Source organism: Gopherus evgoodei, chromosome 5 (assembly GCF_007399415.2).
Source record: "Gopherus evgoodei ecotype Sinaloan lineage chromosome 5, rGopEvg1_v1.p, whole genome shotgun sequence".
Lineage (NCBI taxonomy): Eukaryota > Metazoa > Chordata > Testudines > Testudinidae > Gopherus > Gopherus evgoodei.
Genome location: NC_044326.1, coordinates 134,838,835 through 134,862,371, shown reverse-complemented (window position 1 = coordinate 134,862,371; position 23,537 = coordinate 134,838,835). Strand labels below are relative to the sequence as shown.

The window sequence follows — 23,537 nt, the reverse complement described above, 5'->3', positions numbered from 1 at the left end:
GTCAGGCCATTTCAGCACAGTCCCTATCCAGATGGATTAGCCTTTGTATTGAGGAATGTTACCAAAAAAGCTTCCCTTGCTCCTTCTGTTCCTCTTAGAACCCATTCTACTAGAAGGACAGGTACATCTGTAGCAGTCTCCAAACATATTCCTCATATTGAAATATGCAGGGCTGCTCCATGCAGTTCAAGTCACACTTTTACAAGACGTTATGCATTGGATCTGGCATCCAGCTCTGAAGCACAGTTTGGCAGAGTGGTGCTTCAGTCATTATTTAATTAAAACTCCGCTCCCTTCTTCCTTATTTACAGTACTGCTTGGCTAACTATCCCAAGAGTGGGAATGTGCAGAGGACACTCAAAGTAGTAGTGAAGGTTGGGTGTTTGTAATCGGAATTCTTTGAGGTGTACTCTGCATATTCACACTCCCCACCTGCATTCCTCGCTCCTGCGGTGTCCTAATGTCACTGTTACTTGGTATATTCCACTGTAGTAGTTGGAAGGAACTGAGAGGGCAGTAGCGCCAAGCCCCCCTTTTATAGCTGCATCCACAGAACGCGCCCCAATGCTGGGGGGGACGGAGGGATGTGTGCTGACATGCACTGCTGGTAGAAGGTGGCACCGTCCTGGCTGCTCCCAGTCAGTGCATCACAGGAGTGAACATGCAAGAGTCTGTCTCAAAGAACTCCACTTACAAATAGCCAACCTTCATTTCCTAATCATAACGTGACCTTAACATGGGGCTTGCATTGAACTCTTTATTAATTTGTTGTATAGGCGGAGAGCCATAACACACAGGGAGAAATAGGCATGTTGCTTTGTGCCTGTCGAAGGAGTGTTCCATAATCCATTGCTTTTATATCTTTTTTGTTAAGCTTTTCACTTTTTATCACTCGTTGATCAGTTAGTATGATGCTGAAATAGCTTCAAATTTCTCTTGTCCCTCCCAAGAGTGTCTGAGTGAACCTTGTCAGATAGTCGCTAAATTAAAATGCCCAAGGACTAATTAACGAGAAGCAATAGAACAATTAGTGCTAGGTAATTTGATGCCCAGGATCAAATAACCATGATTATTGCATTTCCCCTGTGTGTATTGTCTGGTGGAAAGTCAATAAAAGAAACATAAAGCCTAATTCTTTCAGGGAAAATAATTAATTTTAAATCTATCCTGTAAAATCAAAGAGGTTGCCCTAAGATTGGGGTAATGGAGTCCACCTGAAAGAACTTGAAACACTTTGTTTGTTATCATTTCTATTCTGGTGGTGCCAACAATGACATTAGGACTCAGCGAGGGTTGCTGCGTTTACTGATCTCTTGCAGTTAAGGTGTAGATAATTGGCTGCTTTATTGAGGGACGTTTTGGGCTTTAACAAACCGAACGTTACAAGTGAGCTGAGCTGATTATACAGTTACAGCTACTAGATTGTCATTAAACTGTCTCTCCATCACCAGTGAAGTCCTGTAGCCCCAGAAATAGCTGTAGAAGGCCCCATATGTGGTGAAAATATGATTCCCTTTGCATGGTGCAGACTGCCATGCTCAGGGATTGATCTGTTTCTTCCAGGTAGCAGAGTGGAGCTTGGTGGTGGCTGTCTCTGTAGCAGTGTAGGGGCGATTGTAAGCAGACCAGAGGTAGAGCACAAACCATGGAGATGCAGTGGCCCAGCATAGCATGTAGGTCCTGGCCACAGCTCATTGTCTCTTTTTGCTCCAGCCCCATGACAGTTTAGTAGCGAGTCTGGAGCAGTCCTGTGGCCACTGCTAAAGGATGGAGCTCTGGGTTCTGTCCCCTTAGACATTTGAATGCGGAGCAGAATCCTTTCTACGCATGGGATTTCAGGGTCACATTGAGAAGTTGCTCTCCAAGCCAGAAATAATCTTTCGAAATGAAACCTCTTCACAGATTGGATTCAGTGTCTGAAAAAGATCAGAAAAATGTGCCTTGTGATGTGGTTTGGAGTTCTTGTTGTGTGGTCTCCTGTTCTTGCGGTTGGTTTGTGAAGCAGCAGCAGCACCATGCATTATCATTTATTATTTGTATTACCATGGTGCCTCGGAGCCCCAGTCACAGACCAGGACTCCACTGTGTTAGGGGCTGTACAAACAGAACAAAAAGACAATCCCTGCTCTAAAGAGCCTCTCAGAGCAATCTAAGCATAAAAGAAGAAACAACAGATGAATACAGACAGGCAGGGAGAGTACAGGAAAACATCAAGACATTACAGGCAGTGGTCGCAACACACCAGTAGCCTAACCACTGTCATGTTTTTTGTAGGCATCACAGCAAAGGAGACTTTTGAGGGCAGGTCTACGCTACAAATGTACATCAGCGCAGCAGCACAGATGCAGCTTTGCTGCTGTAGCATGTCTGGTGAAGACGCTGTAAGCTAATGGGAGAGAGCTTTCCCATCGGCTTCATAGCTCCATCTCTGCGAGAGGCGGGAGCTATGTCAGCAGGAGAAGCTGTCTCAATGATATAGCGCTGCCTACTTGGGGAGTTAAGGACGGTATAACTATGTTGCTTAGCGGTATGAATTTTTCACATCCCTGAGTGACAGTTATAGTGAAGTAAGTGTGCAGTTTAGACCAAGCCTAAGGAAGGTTTTGAAGCAGGATAAGGAGTTGGTTTTGCAGATGTTTATGGGGAGCTCCTCCCAGGCATGCGGGACAGCGTGGGAGAAAGCACCAAGGTGCTAGTTTGAACATTTAGCAAGTGGGTGATACAGGATGGAGCCATGGGCCAACTGGAGGTAGGAGCCAACCTTTTGATACTGAATGAAAGATGAAAGGTAAGTGGGAATAGGCTGTGAAAGGCATTGAAAGTGAAGAGTAGAAGGTTATGTTTGAAATAATAGAGAAAGTGAAGAGTCAGTGCTGGGATTCAAAGAGGGCTTTGGTTCTTTTGTTGTTAGATCTCATATACTTTTACCACTTCAGATCTCTTCTCTCATTGTTTCCCCAGAAGAGTATAAGTGAAAGCAGGTCTCTGCCTCTCTCTGTGGTCGGCTCTCATTTATCCCAAGCCATGAAAGCTGGCTATCCAATCGACTTAGAACGAGCGGGTCTGACTCCTGAAGTTCAGAAGGTTATTACTGATATCATCCAAAACCCTCCCATCAACTCAGGTGAGAAGCACAGCTCTAGACTGAAGGTCTCAATGACAGTCATTGTGTATCCTGTTTGTTCCTTTGGTGAGAATTCATCACTCTGAGGACCCATTCCTGAGCCAAACTGAGCATGGCAGGGCAAAGGGCATTCCCCCTCAGGTGTGAAGCCAATGGGAGATAAGGGTGCATGGAAAGCTACAGCCTCAAGCCATGAAAGAGAGGAAGAGGGAAGTTTTCTTTAAGAACTTCTGAGTTGAGTGCATACACAAGATTGGTGTCTCAACAATATGTAAAAAGATCCAGACATAATTTTTTAACTGTGTCCATATTTAGGTACCTAACTTCAGCCTCTGAGTTTGAAAACATTGGCCCCAGTGAATAGTTATGCTTAGGCACCAGCAGCATGCCAAGTGAATCCTTGAAAATATCTTGAATTTCCTCTGATTGCAAACCTGGGTCATTTAAGATACTGGGTGACAAAGAGAACCAGACAAGTAAACTAATAAATAGGTTGCTACCTGCATTTTAAAACTTATCAGAATTCTGATAAATGTTAGATGGGCACCTGATTTAGTGATTTAAGCTCACAATTGGTAGCCCCAAAGCAGGGTTTCGATTTTCAGCTTTTCCACTGATCTACTGTTTGGCCTTGGGTGAGTCATGTCATCTCTGAGATTGTTTTCCCATCAGAAGGAAGCAGCTTTTCATCCCTCCATATTGCAGGCGAGGTAATGGAGATGTTACATTTGTCACTTCTAGCAGAGCTAGAGATAGAACCCAGATCATCAATATTTGCCATATTAGATAGAGATGATCTTCATTCTGTTTAAAAGGACACCAATTACAGTTGTAACCCCCACACCTCCTGGGTGTGGGGTTCTGTCCCATCTAGTGCCACCGAGATCACTTAGAGAGAGAGAGAGAGAGAGAGAGAGAGAGAGAGCTAAAAATGAGTCTGCTCTACAGCCTTAGCTAAGAGCCAGTTGGCTTTTAACCCATGCTGTAAAGGCTCATGCACGAAGCTCCGGAGGTCCCTGGTTCAATCCCACCTGCCAACGACCGACCGGGGTCTGTCAGCGTTACACAGTAAAAATTAAGGAAGAACGCTCTGGGTCTTCTCTTCTTTCCACGCCCCCAACCTATCGGGGCCATAATGAGTCACTGACATTCGCAGAGGAACGCTTAGGAGGTGCTTAGAATGAGCAGAGGAGTTTCTGGGAGTCTGAATGCTCATTCTCACCAGCTCAGCAATTCCCTGCTGTAGAGCTGGGCTGCATTATTTTTGGACTTTTTACTCTAAGCTGACCTATAGGTAGGTCAGTGATCATATGCCACTTTCTAGGGCTTGTGGGCCCAGAAGCAATTCAGATTGTACCTGTTAATCAGCACTGTCAAGATAAGTTTCTTATCTGTCCAACAGATAGCCCCATCAAATCTGAATGACTTCCACAGGGTGGAGTGTTTAACTCTGTGCATTTAATTCAGCTGGGACCGTGACACCTGGCTGCTACGTTTATAGTCCGTTGTTCCTTTGTTTCCATGTGCTAACTCAATGTGTGGTGTTTGGACTGCCGCACTCTGTTCAACAAGTTCTGCAACAAATCTACTTCCACTTAACGACAAAAATCAGGAGAACACTTGTTAAGCTTTTCTGTAAGGTTTTGGATGTAAACTACTTTTGTCCCTTTTAAGTAAAATGAAGAATATTGTCAGTATTTCCCAGGGATGATTCATCTGTGTTCTGTGCATCACTTTATTTCTAGATAGCAGAGTGTGAGCAGTTGTTAAATGATAAACACTTTTCAGACTAGAAAGAAGATGCAACCTTTAACAGTGAGGGCAATCAGTGGATGGAGCAATGTGCCAAGGGGTGTGGTGGATACTCCATCGCTTGGAGTCTTTAAATTAGGATGGCATATTTTTAATAAAAGATCTGCTCTACAGGGGGCCAGACTAGATGATCACAATGGTCCCTTCTGACCTTAAACTCTGTGAATCTATGAAATTGCTCATGAAAGGTACCAGCGCCACCTTATGGTGTGTAATGATTAGAGGGGCAAGGGAGAGTTGGGGGAGGAGATTGAGATGGGGAGGTGGCCATGACATTAGGGTATGTGATCGACAGTGACATCAATGACCACTGTTCTGGATAAAAATGAAGAAATAATAGACATTTGTGGCTAGCATTTATTGTTAAAGTTGATACTGTGATTGGACATGGTCCTTTTTGAATATGATTTGTTTACATAAAACAACGAAAATGCCACACCACCTTTTTAAGCACCAACTTATAGGTACACATTCTTAGGCTGTGAGGAGGAAATACTGGAGACATATTTTTTCTTTATTTTTTTATGAAAGTGTCCTTTTAGCTTTTGGTCAGTTTTAGTTTCTCTGAAATGTCCAGACCCCTTTACGCTCCTGCTTTTCAATGAGCCCAGAAACCCTTTTAGGAGCAGTTAGAGGGCTATCCAGACACCTTCAACTCACTTTCAATGGCATAAACTCAACTGGGTGCTCGGAGAACTCCAGTTTCAGTTGGACAGAAAGCCAGGGTTGCACTGACCAGTGCTGCTGAAAAACAGCTGGATCAGCGGGAGAGAGGAGTTCGAAATGATTTGTCTACCATGAGCCCCTGGCTCCATCTACTACCAATCATAGGTGGACAGACTCCTACAGTGCTCCTCTTCGCTAAGAAAGTGAATTGTCGATGCAGTGTCTTAAAATAAGAGGAAAGCTGTAGAAGAGCCTAGCTGCCTTTAAAGTACAGCAACTGGCTGGAGTAGGGGAAGGAAAGTTGGGGAGAAGAGTGCTAATGGCTTGTTGGACCAGATTTGACTGCAGTGGGATTGCACGGCTGTAAGTGAGGTCAGGATTTGCTGATTGGGCTAATGTTTTCCTTTCTGATGAAGTTCACGCTGTGAACTGTATTTTATTGTATTGTTTAACCCATTCCATGCTGTAAAATATGCTGCGCTTTAATGAGGGGAAAATTCACTGGCTGTTGATGTTGAACCTTCCTTCCCCAAAGCTCAACAGAGTGCTCCTGGAGCTCTGATTTGGAGAAGCACTTCAGGAACTTGGGGAATTTATTAAAATATATATAATTTTTTCCTTCCAAGATGTAAGCAGAATGACAGCGATTAGAGCACTGGTCCCTGCGAATATTGAGCTGTACCTGATCCGAATGGCAATTGCACTGCTGGAGAAAGGATGTGGAAATGGGCAGCTGGGCCAAGCGTGTGACTCAGGCAAGAAAAGCCTCTCAGCTGAGTGTGAAGGGCTGCCGGCCAGCATGGGGCCAGCCCAGAAGAGCAAGGAAGGAACGTCGCGGATGGAAACAGAGGTTAGTAAACCAAGTTGTAAACCAGTCTGCTTCTGCAAAAAGAACATCTATTTCATAGAGACATCGTAATGTTTGATTTCAGGTGCTTTTTATAATGCCTTTAAGTGGTGTTCTGATTAACTTCTTATACATCAGGTACCAATGGAATTAGCTACATTTTTATCACAATTCAAGTTTTCAACCTGTTGTTAATCACTGAAATCAGCTTTGTATAGGAGAAACCTCTAAAAATAGCATGTTTAAGATTCCAGACACACCACAGAATGTAAGTGTATTCCTAAAAAACACATACAGCTCTGGGCAACATTGGAAGTGCCTGTAAGTTTGTGCCACCTGATAGCTGTTTATTTGCTCTGTGATTTGGTCTGGTCTTGAAAGTATGGGTGTCTAAGGTACATAGATCTTAACTGACATTGGATGGCAACCAAATTGGCAGTTTCTGAGCGGCAAATGGAGCCTGGTCTCCCCCATCATCTCTGGGAGTGATCCCTCATGTTTTAATTTCAAGGCACGTTGGGCCAGATGATGTCCCCAAGACTCACAGGTGGAGGGGGAGGGGACCCTTCTTGGCTGACACCTTTTTCCTCAGTGGAAAGGGGAGAACTGCAGCACAGTCCCTCCCTTCTTCAGATATCGTGCAGAGCTGTCGGTGGGGCTAAGGACCTGTGGGTGGGGAGAGGTTGGACTGGGTTTAGGGTTGTCCATCATCCTCTTCTTTCCATGCAAGCCCTGCAAGGGAACTGGCCAAAAAGAAGGTAGCTTAAGGCTTGTACTGCAGACTCTCCCACTGTGAGTTCTAGTCTACACTGACTGCTATGTGGTGCTCAGCATAGGGGCAGGTAACGGAATTGCTGGTAAAAAGAACAGGAGTACTTGTGGCACCTTAGAGACTAACAAATTTATTTCAGCATAAGCTTTCGTGGGCTAAAACCCACTTCATCGGATGCATAGAATGGAACACACAGACAGGAGATATTTATACATGCAGAGAACATGAAAAGGTTGAAGTAGCCATACCAGCTGTAAGAGGCCAATCAATTGAGATGAGCTATCATCAGCAGGAGAGAGGAAAAAAACTTTTGTGGTGTGGAGTAGGCCTAAGCCTGCGCTAACTTTGCCCTGCGCCCCTCCATTCTCTGCAGCATGTGTTCCATGGAAAGCTGCATGGGGGAGCTCCTTGCCACACAGCTCCATTCAGGTGGTGGTACAGATGATTCTCAGAGGTCAGGAATCCCATGCATGTGGTCTGTGCGTGGTGCAGATCCCCTGGTGTCCACAAGCCTGGGGAGGAGAGCTCCCTGCTTGTTCTACAGCAGGGGTAAGCTTGTTCTCCCTCCCCCATTCCCTATCTCCTCCGGAAAGGTATGTGGGAGTTGTGCAGGAGGAATATCCTGGAACTTTTCCTGCTCTCAGCCAGGTTGCTCCTGTGTTTTCCATGAGAAGGGCTGTTCTGAGCTTCAAGTGGAGAGGGGGAAGCTTTTGTGATCCCATGTGCTTTCCTGTCCTGTGGGTAAATGATATGAATGCTCAGAAGTGTCTCTTCTTGCACTGTTCAGACACTACCTACTCCTCTGTGGAATTATGAGAACCTTGTTCAGACTTCCTGTGGCACCTCAGCCAAGTCACTCAGGCTCTCTGTGCCTCAGTTCCCCATCGTACAGTAGGGATAATGCCCTGCCTCACAGGGGGGTTGTGTGGGTAAACACGTTAAAGATTGTGAAGTGCTCAGAGATGGAGCCGTATGAATGCCTAAGATAGATAGATTGAAGACTGTGCCAGGCATTTAGGAGCAAGGTGGACTTCTGGACAGTGTGCCCCCTGGGCAGCAGATTTCAAAAGCGCTACCTGACAGGTCACTCATAAGAACGGCCATACTGGGTCAGACCAAGGGTCCTTCTAGTCCAGTATCCAGTCCTCTGACAGTGGCCAATGCCAGGTGCTTCAGAGGGAATGAACAGAACAGGGAATCATCAAGTAATCCATCTCCTGTCGCCCATTCCCAACTTCTGGCAAACAGAGGTTAGGGACATCATCCCTGCCCATCCTGGCTAATAGCCATTGATGGAATGATCCTCCTTGAACTTATCTAATTATTTTTTTGAACTCTGTTACAGTCTTGGCCTTCACAACATCCTCTGGCAAAGAGTTCCACAGGTTGACTGTGTGATGTGTGAAGAAATACTTCCTTTTCTTTGTTTTAAACCTGATGCTTATTTATTTTATTTGGTGATCCCTAGTTCCTGTGCTATGAGAAGGCATAAATAACTCTTCCTGATTTACTTTCTCCCCACCAATCATGATTTTATAGACCTCGATCATTTCCCCTCTTAGTCATCTCTTTTCCAAGCTGAACAGTCCAGGTTCTTCTTCGAGTGATTGCTCATATCCATTCCAGTTAGGTGTGTGCGCGCCGCATGCACGTTTGTCGGAGAAACTTTTACCCTAGCAACCCAGGCGGGTCGGCTGGGCGCCCCCTGGAGTGGCGCCCCTATGGCGCCCAATATATATCCCAGCCGACCCGGCCACCCTTCAGTTCCTTCTTACCGCCCGTGTCGGTCGTTGGAACTGTGGAGCGCGGCTTCGCAGACCTCCACACTCCCTAGCAGCTCTTTTCGCTATCGTTGTTATATAGTAGTTATAGTTAATTGTTGTATATATATATATATAATTATTTAGTCAGTTAGTTAGTTAGTGTTAATAGTGTAGTTATTAGTTATAGTTTGAGGGGATCGGGGACCCCCCCCCTTCCCCGTACCGGGAGCCGGAGCTCATGCCCGGCTCATCGGGTTTCAAGCAGTGCTCGGCTTGTCACAAGCCTATGCCAGTTGGAGACCCCCATGACTCCTGCTTGAAGTGCCTCGGGGAGTCGCACTTATCGGCTAAGTGCTCAATCTGCAAGTCTTTCAAGCCGAGAACCAAGAAGGAGCGAGACATTAGATTAAGACAGCTCCTTATGGAAGCGGCCCTGACACCTCCACCCTCGGCACCGAGCACAAGTCAGCCGGTAAGCAAGCGCACCGCCACGGCACCGAGTGCTGCCACCAAGGACTCATGGCACCGGCCTCCGCCGGCGCCAAAATCGGCTCCGAGCCGCTCCCTCTCCCCGAGGTTGAAGACGGTGAAGGCGCAGATCATCCCGTCAGCAGCTGCCTCGCAGTCAGAGCCTGCGCCAAAGACGGACCGCCCGGCACCAATACCTGCCGCGGCACTGTCTAAGCCGGTACCGTTGACTCCGACCCCACGAGGGCCATCGAGTCTGGCACCTGGCGGCTCCCCGGTGCCCACCGCGGTAGAGCCTGCTTCGCCATCTACCCTGGAGACGTTTGCCGCAGCGAGGGATCTGATCGCAATCACCGATGCGCCACCGCCCTTACCCCCGGCACCGCTGGTGCGGGTACTACACTCAGTGGGCAAACCGGCCCTAACCAGACCAGCTCCGGTCAGCATAGCAGACCGGCACCGCTCCAGATTGCGGTCCCGTGGACGCTCTGCATCGAGGCGTCGCTCATACTCTCGACGGCGATCTCGATCTCGGCACCGGTCAGACTCCTCGCACCGATCACCTCGGCACCTGTCAGGCTCCCGGCACCGATCACCTCGGCAGCGTTCAGGCTCCCAGCACCGATCGCCCCGGTACCACTCACGCTCCCGGCACCGGTCAGGCTCCCGGCACCGGTCAACGTCTCGAGCGTCAACCCGGTACTCGCGGTACCGCTCCAGCTCACGGCACCGCGGTGGGTGCCGCACCTCCAGGAGCAGATAGAGACAGAGAGACTCGAGATCTCGGTCGACTTCCCGGCACCGAGCCGGTCGCAGGTCCCGGTCTCGCTCTCGGCATCGTCACCAATACCGACACCGGTCACCACAACCCAGAGGTGTAAGGTCTGTCGGAACCTCGGCTCCAACTTTCGCTGCTCCACCATGGCCGTCCAGAGGCACGTCGGCATCCTCCCAGGCGGGTAGCTACTACGAACGGGACCAGGATCCCAAGGTACCGCTGGGAGTGTTCCAGGACCCCCGCCCGCAGGACGTGGGTTCCCAACAGTGGGGTTTTTGGACACCCTGGGCATATCATCAGACCCAGGGTGGCCCCGTGCCCCAGACCCGTTCTGCTACCTCAGAACATCGGGTACCAGAGGCCACTGTTTCCCGTCCCCCCGTGGTTGAGTCGGATAAACAGCCGCCACCAGACTCCCCAGGTCAACTGGAACAGGAACCAGTCCAGGAGCAGGAGCCCACACAGGATGCCCTCATCCCCGGAGTATCCTCCTCCTCCTTCTCGCCAGATGAGGCCGTGGCTGGGTCTTCAGTGTCAGGGCCCCCACCGATAGACCTCAGGGCCCACCAGGACCTCCTCCGTAGAGTGGCCCTTAACATCAGCCTACCTGTGGAGGAGGTCCCAGAGGTTGAGGACCCGGTAGTGAGCATCCTCTCTGCGGACGCACCTACCCGAGTAGCCCTCCCATTCATCAAGACTATCCAGTCCACCGCCGATAACCTTTGGCAATCGCCAGCCTCCATTCCGCCGATGGCTAAGGGAGTGGAAAGGAAGTACATGGTACCCTCTTGGGGGTACGAGTACCTATACGTCCGCCCTCCTCCCTAGTTGTCCAGTCTGTCAACAACAGGGAACGGCACGGCCAGCAGGCACCGGCCCCCAAAGCCAAGGAAGCTAGGGGAATGGACCTCATGGGTCGCAAGGTGTACTCAGCTGGGGCCTTGCAACTCCATGTGGCCAACCAACAGGCCCTATTGGGCCGTTATAACTATAATATATGGGTGGAGGTGGGTAAGTTCTCTGAGCTTCTACCCCAGGACTCACGCCAGGAATTTAATGCGTTCCTGGAGGAGGGTAAGAAGGTGGCCAGGACCTCTCTACAGGCCTCCCTCGACGCGGCTGACTCAGCAGCCAGAACCTTGGCCTCGGCAATCACAACGAGGCGCATTTCCTGGCTTCAGGCCTCCACTCTACCCCTGGAACTACAATATACCGTCCAGGACTTAACCTTTGACGGGAAGGGTTTGTTCTCGGACAAAACGGACTCCAAATTGCAAAACCTGAAGGACAATCGAGTCATCATACGCTCGCTGGGGATGCATACACCTTCCACCCAGCGTAGACCCTTCAGGCCCCAAACACGACGCCCATACTTCCCACCCCACCAGAGGCAGGACTTCAGTAGACGGCGTGGCTGGGGGGGCCGCAGACGCCAATCCGGCTCCCAGGGAGGCCAAAACCAGGGGCCCTCCAAGGCACCACCGGGCTCCAAGTCCGGCTTTTGAAGGTGCGCCCGGGGACGGCGTACCAGCCCCAAGACAGGATCCTTCCCCTACCTTCTTCAGCCGCCTCTCCCACTTCCTCCTGGCGTGGTCCCAGTTGACTTCAGACCGTTGGGTGCTACGCACGGTGAAGCAAGGATACCACCTACAATTTGCTTCCTCACCCCCTTCCCGCCCCCCTTCCCAGTCCCTCTTCAGGGACCCCTCTCACGAGCAAACCCTCCTGCAGGAGGTTTGTTCTCTCCTCACAGCAGGAGCTATAGAGGAGGTACCTCTAGACGAGAGAGGAAAGGGGTTCTACTCCCGATATTTTCTGATCCCCAAGTCCAAGGGAGGTCTCAGACCCATCCTAGACCTGCGGGGCCTCAACAAATGGATGCTCAAGTTGAAGTTCCGCATGATCTCCCTGGGAACCATTATCCCATCCCTGGATCCTGGAGTCTGGTATGCCGCCCTCGACATGAAGGACGCGTACTTCCATATTTCCATCTTTCCACCACACAGGAAGTACCTTTGCTTCACGGTCAGACATCAGCACTTCCAATTCGCAGTTCTACCCTTCGGCCTCTCCACGGCCCCGAGGGTGTTTACCAAATGCATGGCCGTTGTGGCCGCCCACCTCCGTCGGCGGAAAATCCACGTGTTTCCGTACCTCGATGACTGGCTCCTAAAGGGGTCCTCCCAGTCGCAGGTGCGGCAACATGTCGAGGTGGTTACGGACCTCTTCTCCCAGCTAGGCCTGCTTCTCAATGCCGAGAAATCCACCCTGGTTCCCACACAGAGGTTGGACTTCATAGGCGCGACCCTGGACTCTACTCAAGCCAGGGCTTACTTACCTCAGCCCCGCTTCCAGACTATCGTCTTGCTCATACGGAGCTTGCAGGCCTCCACAATCACCTCAGCTCGCACCTGCCTCACACTACTGGGGCATATGGCCGCATGTACTTACGTGACGAAGTATGCCAGGCTCCGAATGAGGCCCTTCCAAACGTGGCTTCATTCGGTATTCCGCCCGGGCAGGGACCACCTAGATGTATTGGTGACGGTCCCCTCCGACCCTCTCCGCTCCCTCGACTGGTGGCTGACCCCATCCTTAGTATGCGCGGGGAAGCCGTTCCATCCACAGCCACCGTCGATGACTCTAACAACCGATGCATCATCCCTGGGGTGGGGGGCCCACCTAGGGCACCTACCTACGGCCTCTGGTCGTCCGAAGAGCTGTCACTCCACATAAATGTCCGGGAGTTGAGGGCAGTCCGCCTCGCCTACCAGGCGTTTCAACAACGTCTGCACGGCCGTTGTGTTTCCGTACTCAGGGACAACACAACGGCCATGTACTACATCAACAAACAGGGGGGAACCCGTTCGTCTCCCCTATGTCAGGAAGCCATTCGACTCTGGGACTTCTGCATAGCCCAGTCGATAGATCTGGTGGCATCCTTCTTCCCAGGGGTCAGGAACACACTGGCGGACAGACTCAGCTGATCCTTCCTATGCCACGAATGGTCGATCAGACCGGATGTCATCCATTCCATTTTCCAGAGGTGGGGATTTCCACGCATAGACCTCTTCGCGACCAAGTCCAACAGGAAGTGCCAGGAGTTTTGCTCCTTTCAAGGTCTCTCTCCCAGGTCAATCACGGACACATTCTTCCTGCCATGGACCCACCACCTATTGTATGCCTTCCCTCCGTTCCCTCTGGTGCACAAAGTCCTGTTGAAACTACGCAGGGACAAAGCGCATCTAATCCTGATCGCACCTGCGTGGCCCAGACAGCACTGGTTCACCGCCTTGCTGGACCTGTCTGTGGACCCCCCAATCCCCTCCCTCTCCACCCAGACCTGATCACGCAGGATCACGGCAGGCTCCGTCACCCGGATCTACGAACCCTACACCTCACGGCGTGGCTCCTGCATGGCTGAACACGGCGGAGCTCAGCTGCTCCACACCGGTCCAGCATATCCTCCTTAACAGCAGGAAGCCTTCCACTTGCTCAACGTACAAGGCCAAGTGGAAGCGCTTCTCTTGCTAGTGTGCTACTCAGTGTCAACCCTACGCAGGCCCCGATTCCCACGGTCCTAGACTACCTCTGGTACCTTAAGCAGCAGTGCCTTGCGACATCCTCCTTAAAGGTGCACTTAGCGGCCATATCCGCCTTTCGACCAGAAGAGGGGGGCCGCTCCGTATTCTCCTAGTCGCTAGATTTGTTAAAGGCCTGGAGCGTCTCTACCCCCCCATACGCCGCCCTGCTCCTACCTGGGACCTTAATTTGGTCCTAAACAGGCTCACGCTCCCACCATTTGAGCCACTGGTGACTTGCTCGCTCACGTACCTGTCATGGAAGACGGCCTTCTTGGTGGCCATTACATCGGCCAGACGGGTCTCCGAGCTGAGAGCTCTCACAGTGGACCCTCCCTACACCGTCTTCCATAAGGACAAAGTACACCTGCGACCCCACCCGGCGTTCCTCCCTAAGGTTGTGTCTGCCTTCCATACCAACCAGGACATCTTCCTCTCGGTCTTCTTCCCGAAGCCCCACTCTTCTCGGAGGGACCAGCAGCTACACTCCTTAGATGTACGCAGAGCGCTCGCTTTCTACATTGAGCGAACAAAGCCGTTCCGGAAGTCCCCTCAACTGTTTGTGGCGGTCGCAGAACGGAGGGGTCTACCAATCTCCTCTCAGAGGATTTCCTCCTGGGTGACTGCATGCATTCACGCACGCTACGATCTAGCTCGTGTCCCCGCTGGCCACCTCACGGCACATTCCACGAGAGCTCAGGCATCGTCGGCAGCCTTCCTGGCGTACGTGCCCATCCAGGAGATATGCCGTGCAGCGACCTGGTCATCGGTCCACACATTCACCACACACTATGCACTAGTCCGACAATCAAGAGATGATGTGGCCTTTGGCGTAGCAGTTCTAAGTACCGCCACATCTCACTCCGACCCCACCGCCTAGGTAAGGCTTGGGAATCACCTAACTGGAATGGATATGAGCAATCACTCGAAGAAGAAAAGACGGTTACTCAGCTTTGTAACTGTTGTTCTTCGAGATGTGTTGCTCATATCCATTCCAAACCCACCCTCCTTCCCCACTGTCGGAGTAGCCGGCAAGAAGGAACTGAAGGGTGGCCGGGTCGGCTGGGATATATATTGGGCGCCATAGCGGCGCCACTCCAGGAGGTGCCCAGCCGATCCGCCTGGGTTGCTAGGGTAAAAGTTTCTCCGACGAACGTGCACGCGGCACGCACACACCTAACTGGAATGGATATGAGCAACACATCTCGAAGAACAACAGTTACAAAGGTGAGTAACTGTCTTTTTTATTAATCTCTCTTCATACAAAAGCTGTTCCATATCCCTAATCATGTTTGTTGCCCTTTTCTGTACCTTTTCCAATTCCAATATACCTTTTTAGAGATGGGAAGACCAGCTCTGCACGCAGTATTCAAGATGTGGGCTTACCATGAATTTATATGGAGGCAACATATTTTCTGTCTTATCATCTATCCCTTTCCTAATGATCCCCAACATTCCAGCTCCTGAAGGGAATGTATCATTGTGAGATTGCAGCTGAAGGGCTGTTTATATCTACATGGATACGAATGTCTATGCTGTCACTGTGGCATTAGAATTACATGAGCAGGGGAGTTGTGTTGCTCTGAAAACAGAATAACTATGCTAGTAAAAGTGGAGGCTTTCGCCAGAGATCAAATAAGGCCAAATGTTTTCCAGGTTGTGCTGAAAAAAGATGAATTTTGGTCCAGTCATCATTAAATTAAATAATTTTGTATCATCTGCTAACTTTGCCATCTTTCTGCTCTCACCTTTTCTAAATAATAAATATATTAAAGAACATGGGATCCAATATGGAGCCTTCAGGTTCCCACTCTCAACCTTTTGCTGATGAACCTTCACCATTTATTCCTACTTTTCATTTCTTGTCTCTTAGCCAGTTTTTGATCCATGACAATACTTTGCCTGTCACCCCATAACTACTGCAGAGTTTCTTTAATTGCCTCTTGCTGGGGATTTCATCTTAACACCCCTAAGCTCTCAATCCATTTTACTGGCTTTGCCAGGGTTCTGTCTGTTTCCAGAAGTGTATCCTTTTGTCTCTGTTACCCTCTGGAGTCTTGCCACTTAGCTGTGCTGGTTTCCTGCTTTCCTTCCTCTTTCCCTTCTGAGGCTGCCCTTGTTTTCTGAAGTTGCTTCCAGGCCAGATCTGTAGATTTCATTTATGCAGAAATGTACTTCTAGTTGTAGCTGATACAGCAGATCCGGTGATGGGAAATTATTGGCATGATGCATTTTAACAGTCACAATAAATTAACCATAGTATTTTTTAACAAGATGAGAGAACTGAGCTCCAGTTCATTTATGACCTAGGGCCAAGTTCAGTGCCTTTGGAAGAGATGCTAGTTCTAGTAACCCAGTGTCCCGCTAGTACCAATCTCACATGTGTTATTGCTTTTAAAGGGGAATTCAGTGAAGCCAACCACACACACACATAAGTTTGTGTCCAGGGAAGGAGCGAAACAAGATCATCAACATATGGATTCTTTATCTTGGGTAAATCTGTGTCTTTATATTATAATTCGTGATAGTTTTGCTGGTAGTGAGTGAGATGGGTAATCACAGAATCATAGGATATCAGGGTTGGAAGGGACCTCAGGAAGTCATCTAGTCCAACCCCCTGCTCAAAGCAGGACCAATTCCCAACACCCTATCTATTCCAACACTCTATTTTTGATGTTCATATCTTTCTGAACAACTTTATTTTGGGCTGAAATTTCCCAGCACTTAAATAATAGGGTGATAGGTACTGTACAAAAACATTAGTGGATAGAAACATCTCAGTCCAGCTCTATATATTAACTAACCCCTTTGCTGGAAAGAACACCTCTGAGCAATAAGCAGTTTTGAGTCACCACCAAATATTTAAAGGCTCCAGAATTGCTGTGGGATACAGTGCCTCATGCTTCTCAGGCCTACCAACAAGGCTGTTGAAATATACGTTTCAGCATCTTGTGTTTAAAATAACAGTGCTCCATTTCCTGATGTTCTGAGTGGTCTAATTAAGTAGAAGACACTATATATCCTCTCTTACTATAATGTAAGCGTATTTTCAAAATAAAGAACTTTTCTATGTATGCAATATTAATTGTTTGGATTTTGAATCTTAATATTGTAAGTGGAAAGATTTTTTTAACTGACCGTGTTTTATTCTTCTAAAATGGGAAGCTTGTAAAGAGCAGCAAGATGGACGACAAACAACCCTCAAATGCAGAACGGGATGTACCAAGCCATCAAACCTCCCTTCGTTTAGCCTCCTGGAATCAGCCTCCCCTGGATCGTGTTGAAGAGGAACTGTTCAGTGACTCCCAATCAAAGGTAGCGCTCTGATCCATAATTTTAGGCCTGGTCTACACTGGGGGGGGGGGGGGGGGGGCTATTGATCTAAGTTACACAACTTCAGCTACATGAATAACGTAGCTGAAGTTGATATACTTTGATCGACTTACTGTGGTGTCTTCACCGCGGTGAGTCGACTGCTGCCACTCCCCCATCGACTCTGCCTGCACCTCTCGCCGAGGTGGAGTACAGGAGTACACGGGAGAGTGCTTGGGGGTCGATTTATCGCGTCTAGACTAGTCGTGATAAATCGACCCCCGCTGGATCGTTCGCTGCCCGCCGATCTGGCCTGTAGTGTAGACATACCCTTAGTTATGCCTTGCAGGGTCCTAGAGCTTGGGCCCGAGCCCAGAAGTCTAGACAGCAATGAAACAGCGCTGCAGCCTGAGCCCCGTGAGCTGAGTCGGCTGGCATGGGCCAGCTGCGGGTTTGTCTTTGCTATGTAGACATACCCATACAACTTACTATTTTTTTCCCCTGTGAGGTAATTATGCTTTGTAATCAAGCTTGTCTCTCTCAAACTAGACAGATTAAGCTCTTCAAGTCTCTCACGGTAAGCGATTTACTCCAAATCATTTTTGTGGCTCCCTTCTACACTTTCTCCAATTTTTCAACATCCTTTTAAAAATATGAACACCAAGATTGCACAAAGTATCCAGTTTCAGGCTCACTAATACCATTTACAGAGGTCAAAATCCCCTCCCTACTCCTCCTCACTGCTCCCCTTGTTTATGCATCCAAGGATTGCGTTAGCTCTTTTGCTGTAATGTTGCACTGGGAGTGCCTATTCAGAAGATAAGGCAAGTTCCCTATATAAGATCTTACATGTTAGAAAAAAATCTACTGTGAGGCTAACAAACCAAACAGACTTGTAAGCTGTCACTTACTATCTTTAGTACCTTCTCACCATTTAGGAATATTGGTTGCGTACTTAATTCAGTTTCTGTATACATTAAAATACTTGATCCTTTTTGTAAGAATATGCTGTTTAAACTCGGATCTATAGTAATTAATGTTGTTTCTTTTATAATGTGATAAGACCTAAAGGCTTCAGCCAGGTTGGGTCCAATTGTGCTAGGTGCTGTACAAATATATAATAGTTCCTGCCCCAAAGAGTTAACATTCTAAAAACAGTGCACCAAGTATTGTCCGCCACTGATTATTTACAATTATTGTGAAAGCAGAAATTAGTTAAAATCCAGTCACTTCAGTGGTACCGATTTCACTGAGTAGGAAGCTTACCCGCCCATCCCCCCTTCACTAGCCTTGCTAGTGTCTTGTTTGTATAGAACTTCTTACAATACTTGGTGTTAACCTCCACAGAAATGTAAATAGGGAAGTGTTGGTGCATTGTGGTATCTTTGGTTAGCAGAACGTTTTAGTCTTCCTTTATTTTTAACCATCAGGAGTCTCCCTCTCTGCCCTAAAGATGCCAGACTCCATCAATTTATATACAGTAATACTCTGCCACAATCTAGCATCTCATAAAAGATCTTATAAGACCCTGAGCTTATAAAGCAGGGAGCATACTGGGTTTCCAGTCTTGGCTCGTAGTTTGATAGGGAAGCATGCAGATCCCAATCCACCTAAAGTCTTTTTGCTTTTCTTCATGTGTATCATCCTTTTCTTTTTGTCCTCGCCTTTGTGGTGCCTCTAAGAACATGCTAGTGGTGCTGCTTTGGGTATGGCTGTTTCAGTTCCAGCCGGTCTCATTAGCAAAGGAATAGCTGTTAGTCCTGCCAATTAGAAATCATTTTACTCTGCAAGCAGGAAGACAGCCCAACCCAATCTGGATCCAACATTGAATCACTTAGCAGTCTGGAGTTCGGATCACAATTCCCACTCCCTGCCCAAAATAAGGGTTTGGATGAGGTTCTTTAGAATCCAGAGTTAACTACAGTGAATGTATTTTCTTGGTTTTATCAAGTCCCACTCACACTGGAGACTTTCTGTCCTTAACCAAGCCACACTTAGAGTTCTGGAGTGTCTCACCCCATCTTGCCTAATCTCTCTCTCTCGTTCTTATACTGTGTCCATCTTCATGGTACAGCGTCAGCACCTTGAGATGGAGTGTGATCTGGAGCAGTATTTCTCAGCAACTGTTCCGTAGACGGGTGCTGGTCCCTGAGAGCTCCCTAACGCTGTTTAGTAAGCCAGCAAGCTGGTCCTTGGTGCCAAAAATGTTGAGAAACACTGGTCTAGAGGAGTGAACACAGGATTAAGAGTGAAGAGCTCCTCTCTTCTTATCCACATTCCTCCAGCGAGTCTGTTCCCACTAGGAAAAAGGTACTTTTTAAAATCGGGTAACTCACGTTCGTTGATGTGCCTGCAAATGCTACGTGCAACCTGCTGTAGACACAGTTTAACACCTGGACAGTGGTGGGCTAGCCTAGGGTACATGGCTTTAATTCTGTTTCTCCATCGGTAAATGGGGATATAGCCTGACTAGCTGATGGTCAGTGAGGTTTGTGCAGTGCTTTGGACATACAGAGTAATTTAAGTGTTGAAGCACTGTGCATGGCAGGGGGTGTGGCAGCTTTAGAGCTGATGTAGTCAGTGAGTGGAGAAGGGCCCATCTTTTCTATTCCTATCCCACACGTTTGGGAGAAAGCTTCAAAATCCCACAGAGGGTGGCTAGAGTCCCAGCTCGCTCCCCCCGGGGAGTCGCTGGGGTTCACGTTCAGGAAGCTGAGAGCCAGGTGTGTGAGTGAGGATGGTTTGTGGAGAAGGTCACTGCCTAGATCTCTGTGAGGCACTGAGGTAGAATTGAGTAGTGGGCCCCTGCCCTGACTAGTATGGGGCTGAGAGGATGCATCCTTCCTTGGACCTGTGGGAAGTTGGGTGTTGGGTTCTTGTCCAGCTTCCTGAGGGATGCTGAGGAGGTTGTGGAGGGAGAAGGTCTCTGGGTGAGCTACTTGAGGTCTTGGGGAGAGGATTCCCTGTCCGGGCACTCTGGGTGGGGTAGGGGAGTCCCTGCCTAAGTTGCTTGGGGGAGGGAGGGTTGGAGGGAAAGGAATTCCTTGCCCAGGCTGTTGGGGGCAGGGGAATTTGGGAAGTGGGCTCTGCCCATCCCATGTGGGGTGAGGGAGAGCCTCCCCCTTACAATCTGAAGGTGACTCTGCCTGACTTGTGGAAATTTTATGCCATAATGGTGGAATGTTTGCTTAAATGTCCAGCTTTCACATGATGAAACCTGGGCTTTCCCACTTCGCCATAGCAGGGTAGATGGGGGATGGAGAGAGATGGTTCCTGTAATAATTGGGCTGTAGCTATTTCAGGGCTTTGAAGAAGAGAGAGAGCCTGAAACATACCCAGAATTTTATTAGCAGCCAGTGCATGGTGAGGAGCAGTCAAGAGCCAGGCCCCTGCATGCTGCATCCAGGCACCAAGCCTGGTTTACCTCACATTCTGATTACTTCGGTCATTCCTAACCTGCAGAAACCATTGTTTCCTTCTCAAGCTTATACACCTCAACAACCAAAACTTACCCAGCTTCTCGTTGTTCTAATTGGACAGGGTCAAACTGGTGGGGAGTGGGAGTGGGGGATGGGTGGCAACACACAAAATAAGGCCTGCCCGTGAATCACCAAAATGAGATGTGCTCACTGTCTTTTGTGCAGCTTTTGACCCCTCTCTTGGGCTTGGTTACTCTTTTTGGTGGGGCGTATACATGCTTATGGCTCTGCCGGTCTCCATGGGTTTGAGAGGGGGAATGTACATGGTGGTCTCCCATGACACCAAAAGGAGCTGTCACTCACAGTAAATGGCACAGATCTGTAACCCTCCCTCCCCTCCACATGTCACGACAAAAGAGAAATACTGAATGTCAGCATTTAAATCATCATCCCCGGCCCTCTGCCTTATCCCCTCACTGAGCTGAGTCGGGCAGGAGGATTGTTCCAAGTTCTCTGATGACTCTCATAGATGTTGCTGCCTCGGTTACACGAATTCGTATTTTTGGGTTTTCTTTGCAATCATAACAGCTAGAGACTGCCCTTCCCCCCCCCTTTTTTTTTAAACAAAAGCTGAGATTCTAAAGAACAGCCTAACAGCTTCAGTGAGGTGCTGGTATGCGATACTGGCATGTGCCAGCCCATTGTTGCTCTGGTGGTGAACTGTACTTCATGTTCACTGGAGTCGTTTTAAAAACGTGCACCTTTTCCTCATAAGGAGTGTTTTAAATCTTACAGTAAGGTAACATATATTTACATTTCTCCAGATGAGCATGATTTTTATTGTTCAGTTGAGGAGCGGAATAGTCCATATGATTACTGTGTAACATTGTGTATGATATGTAAGGCTATGTTTTAGTCACAGGTATTTTTAGTAACAGTCATGGACAGGTCACAAACCATAAACAAAAATTCAAGGCCCGTGACCTGTCCATGACTTTTACTAAAAGTACTTGCTGTGACTAAAACTTGGGAGAGGGGCCTCGGGTGCTCTGGGGCAGAGGGTGTGGCCCAGACCCCCCGCTAGTGCTGCGTGGGGGCTGCAGCTGCAGCCCGGGACCCTTGCTGGGCAGTGGGGAGGATTGGCGGGGCTGGCAGGAGCTTCCTACCTGGCTCCATGTCCCTGCAGCTCCTAGGTGGCAGGGGTCAGGGCAGGGAGGGCTCTGCTGCTCCTGCCACAAGTGCCGGCTGCCACAGCTCCCGTTGGCTGGAAACCGCAGCCAATGGGAGCTGTGGAGGTGGGCCCTCTGGGGGTGGCTGGAGACCCCTCCACCACCTAGGAGCTGCAGGGTGGCCATGCCAGTGGGAGCTGGGGAACCCCTCACCCTTAGGTAAGTGCCCCCTGGACTCCGCAACCCCTGAGCCCCCTCCCCACACCCAAACTGCTGCTGCTGGCCCAGGGACTGCCTGGCTCGGGCAGCCCCTGAGCCAGCACCAGCCGCTGCAGAGGTCACGAAAAGTCATGGAATCCGTGACTTCCATGGCCGACTCACAGCCTTAAGTATATGTTATACTTATCTCCTTCCAGACTCAGCCTGCAAAAAGGAAGTTACCAGGATGGTTTGGAACTTCAAAGGGAACAGATTCTTCCATTACTACTGGGAAGAAAACCAAAGTGGGAGCAAAAAAAGGTCTTTTTGGTTGAACTTGGAAATATCAACAACTTTCTTTTTTAAAGAAGCTCAGCGAGAGCATATAATATAAGCATTCTGGCTCTACTGGCATTCAGAATGGAGTTGCAAGCACTACATTACAGATGGTTTATTTTTAGTTTCCAGGACAACTAGCATTCTGAAGGACATGTTCATTTGTTCACAGTTGAAACCATTACTGAGCTTGGGCTGGAACAACTTGTCAGTGTGCGGGGAGCAGCCACATAAAGCAGCAAGATCTTGAGTTCAAGTACATAAAGAACTGACCCAAGGGTTAAATTAGGTCATATTAATATTGTTTATAGAGCCTGTTTGCTACTTTCACTATTAGGATCAAACTTTCCAAGATTTTTACTGTCAGTTTATTATATTAGTACAGCGGTTCTCAAACTTCAGCAATCTGAGGACCCCCATTTTGATTTAAAATTTTGGGGACCTCTCAAGCCTCTCCACTCAGCCCTAGGCCCTGCCCTGCCTCCACTCCTTCCCTTAAGACCTCACCCCTGCCCCACTCCTTCCTGCCTCCCACTTACTCCATCCCCTCTCCCTCTCTGTCTTGCTCTCCCCCGCCCTCACTCACTTTCATCAGGCTGGGGCGGGGGGGTGCAGGAGGGGGTGTGGGCTTTGTCAGGGAGTTGGATGTGGGGTCTGGGCTGGGGCAGGGGTCAAGGAGGGGACGAGGGTGCAGGCTCTGGCCTGTGGTGCTTACCTCCGGTGGCTCCCAAAAGTGACCAGCGCATTTCTCTGGCAGTGTCACCTAGGTGTGGGGGCGGGCAGGGGTCTCTGCATGCTGCCTGTGCCCCAGGTGCCACCCTGTAGCTCCCACTGGCTGCAGTTCCTGGCCAATGGGAGCTGTGGAGTTGGCATTCCCCTTCCCCCCCTCCCAGGGCTGCCAGATATGCCAGCCACATCTGGGACAAGCATGGAGCCAGGGAGCCTGCCTTAGCCCTGCTGTACCTCTGGAGGGGGAGGAGTTGATCAGTAGGGCCCGCAGACCCCCTGCAGTTCTCTCAGGGATCCCCAAGGGTCCATGGACCCCCGTTTGAGAGATGCTGTATTAGTAGATTCCATTTATTGCCCAAATTTTCCATTTAGATGGTAACTTCTGTGAAGTTCTTTCCAGACCATCTCAGCTGCTTATTGTTGTGCATTTACTTTCTCCATGAACACCTTCATAACCTTATTTTCATCAGTTGGCATTGAGTTTATTATGCAGGTGCTAAGTTTTTACAGTGCTTTTTTTTTTTTTTTTTAAGGATGGTAGTAGGCATGGAAGAATGTGGAAT

The 23,537-nt window shown here is 49.0% G+C and overlaps 1 protein-coding gene across 11 annotated transcripts in view; it reads left to right on the top strand.

Moving 5' to 3' along the window:
* The window catches only part of WRN (WRN RecQ like helicase), a 106,888-nt gene extending 84,099 nt beyond the window's left edge, over positions 1 to 22,789 (top strand). For 9 of the 11 annotated variants that reach the window (XM_030565281.1, XM_030565285.1, XM_030565283.1 and 6 more), the window contains 5 exons: positions 2,962 to 3,124; positions 6,229 to 6,452; positions 16,212 to 16,304; positions 16,977 to 17,126; positions 22,128 to 22,789. In XM_030565281.1, the coding sequence (XP_030421141.1) occupies positions 2,962 to 3,124; positions 6,229 to 6,452; positions 16,212 to 16,304; positions 16,977 to 17,126; positions 22,128 to 22,244 (747 nt within the window). In that variant the 3' untranslated portion in view covers positions 22,245 to 22,789. Of the gene's footprint in view, positions 1 to 2,961; positions 3,125 to 6,228; positions 6,453 to 16,211; positions 16,305 to 16,976; positions 17,127 to 22,127 lie in introns of those variants that run through there. The other 2 variants (XM_030565288.1, XM_030565290.1) reach the window with 2 other exon arrangements.
* Positions 22,790 to 23,537: the final 748 nt, after the last annotated feature.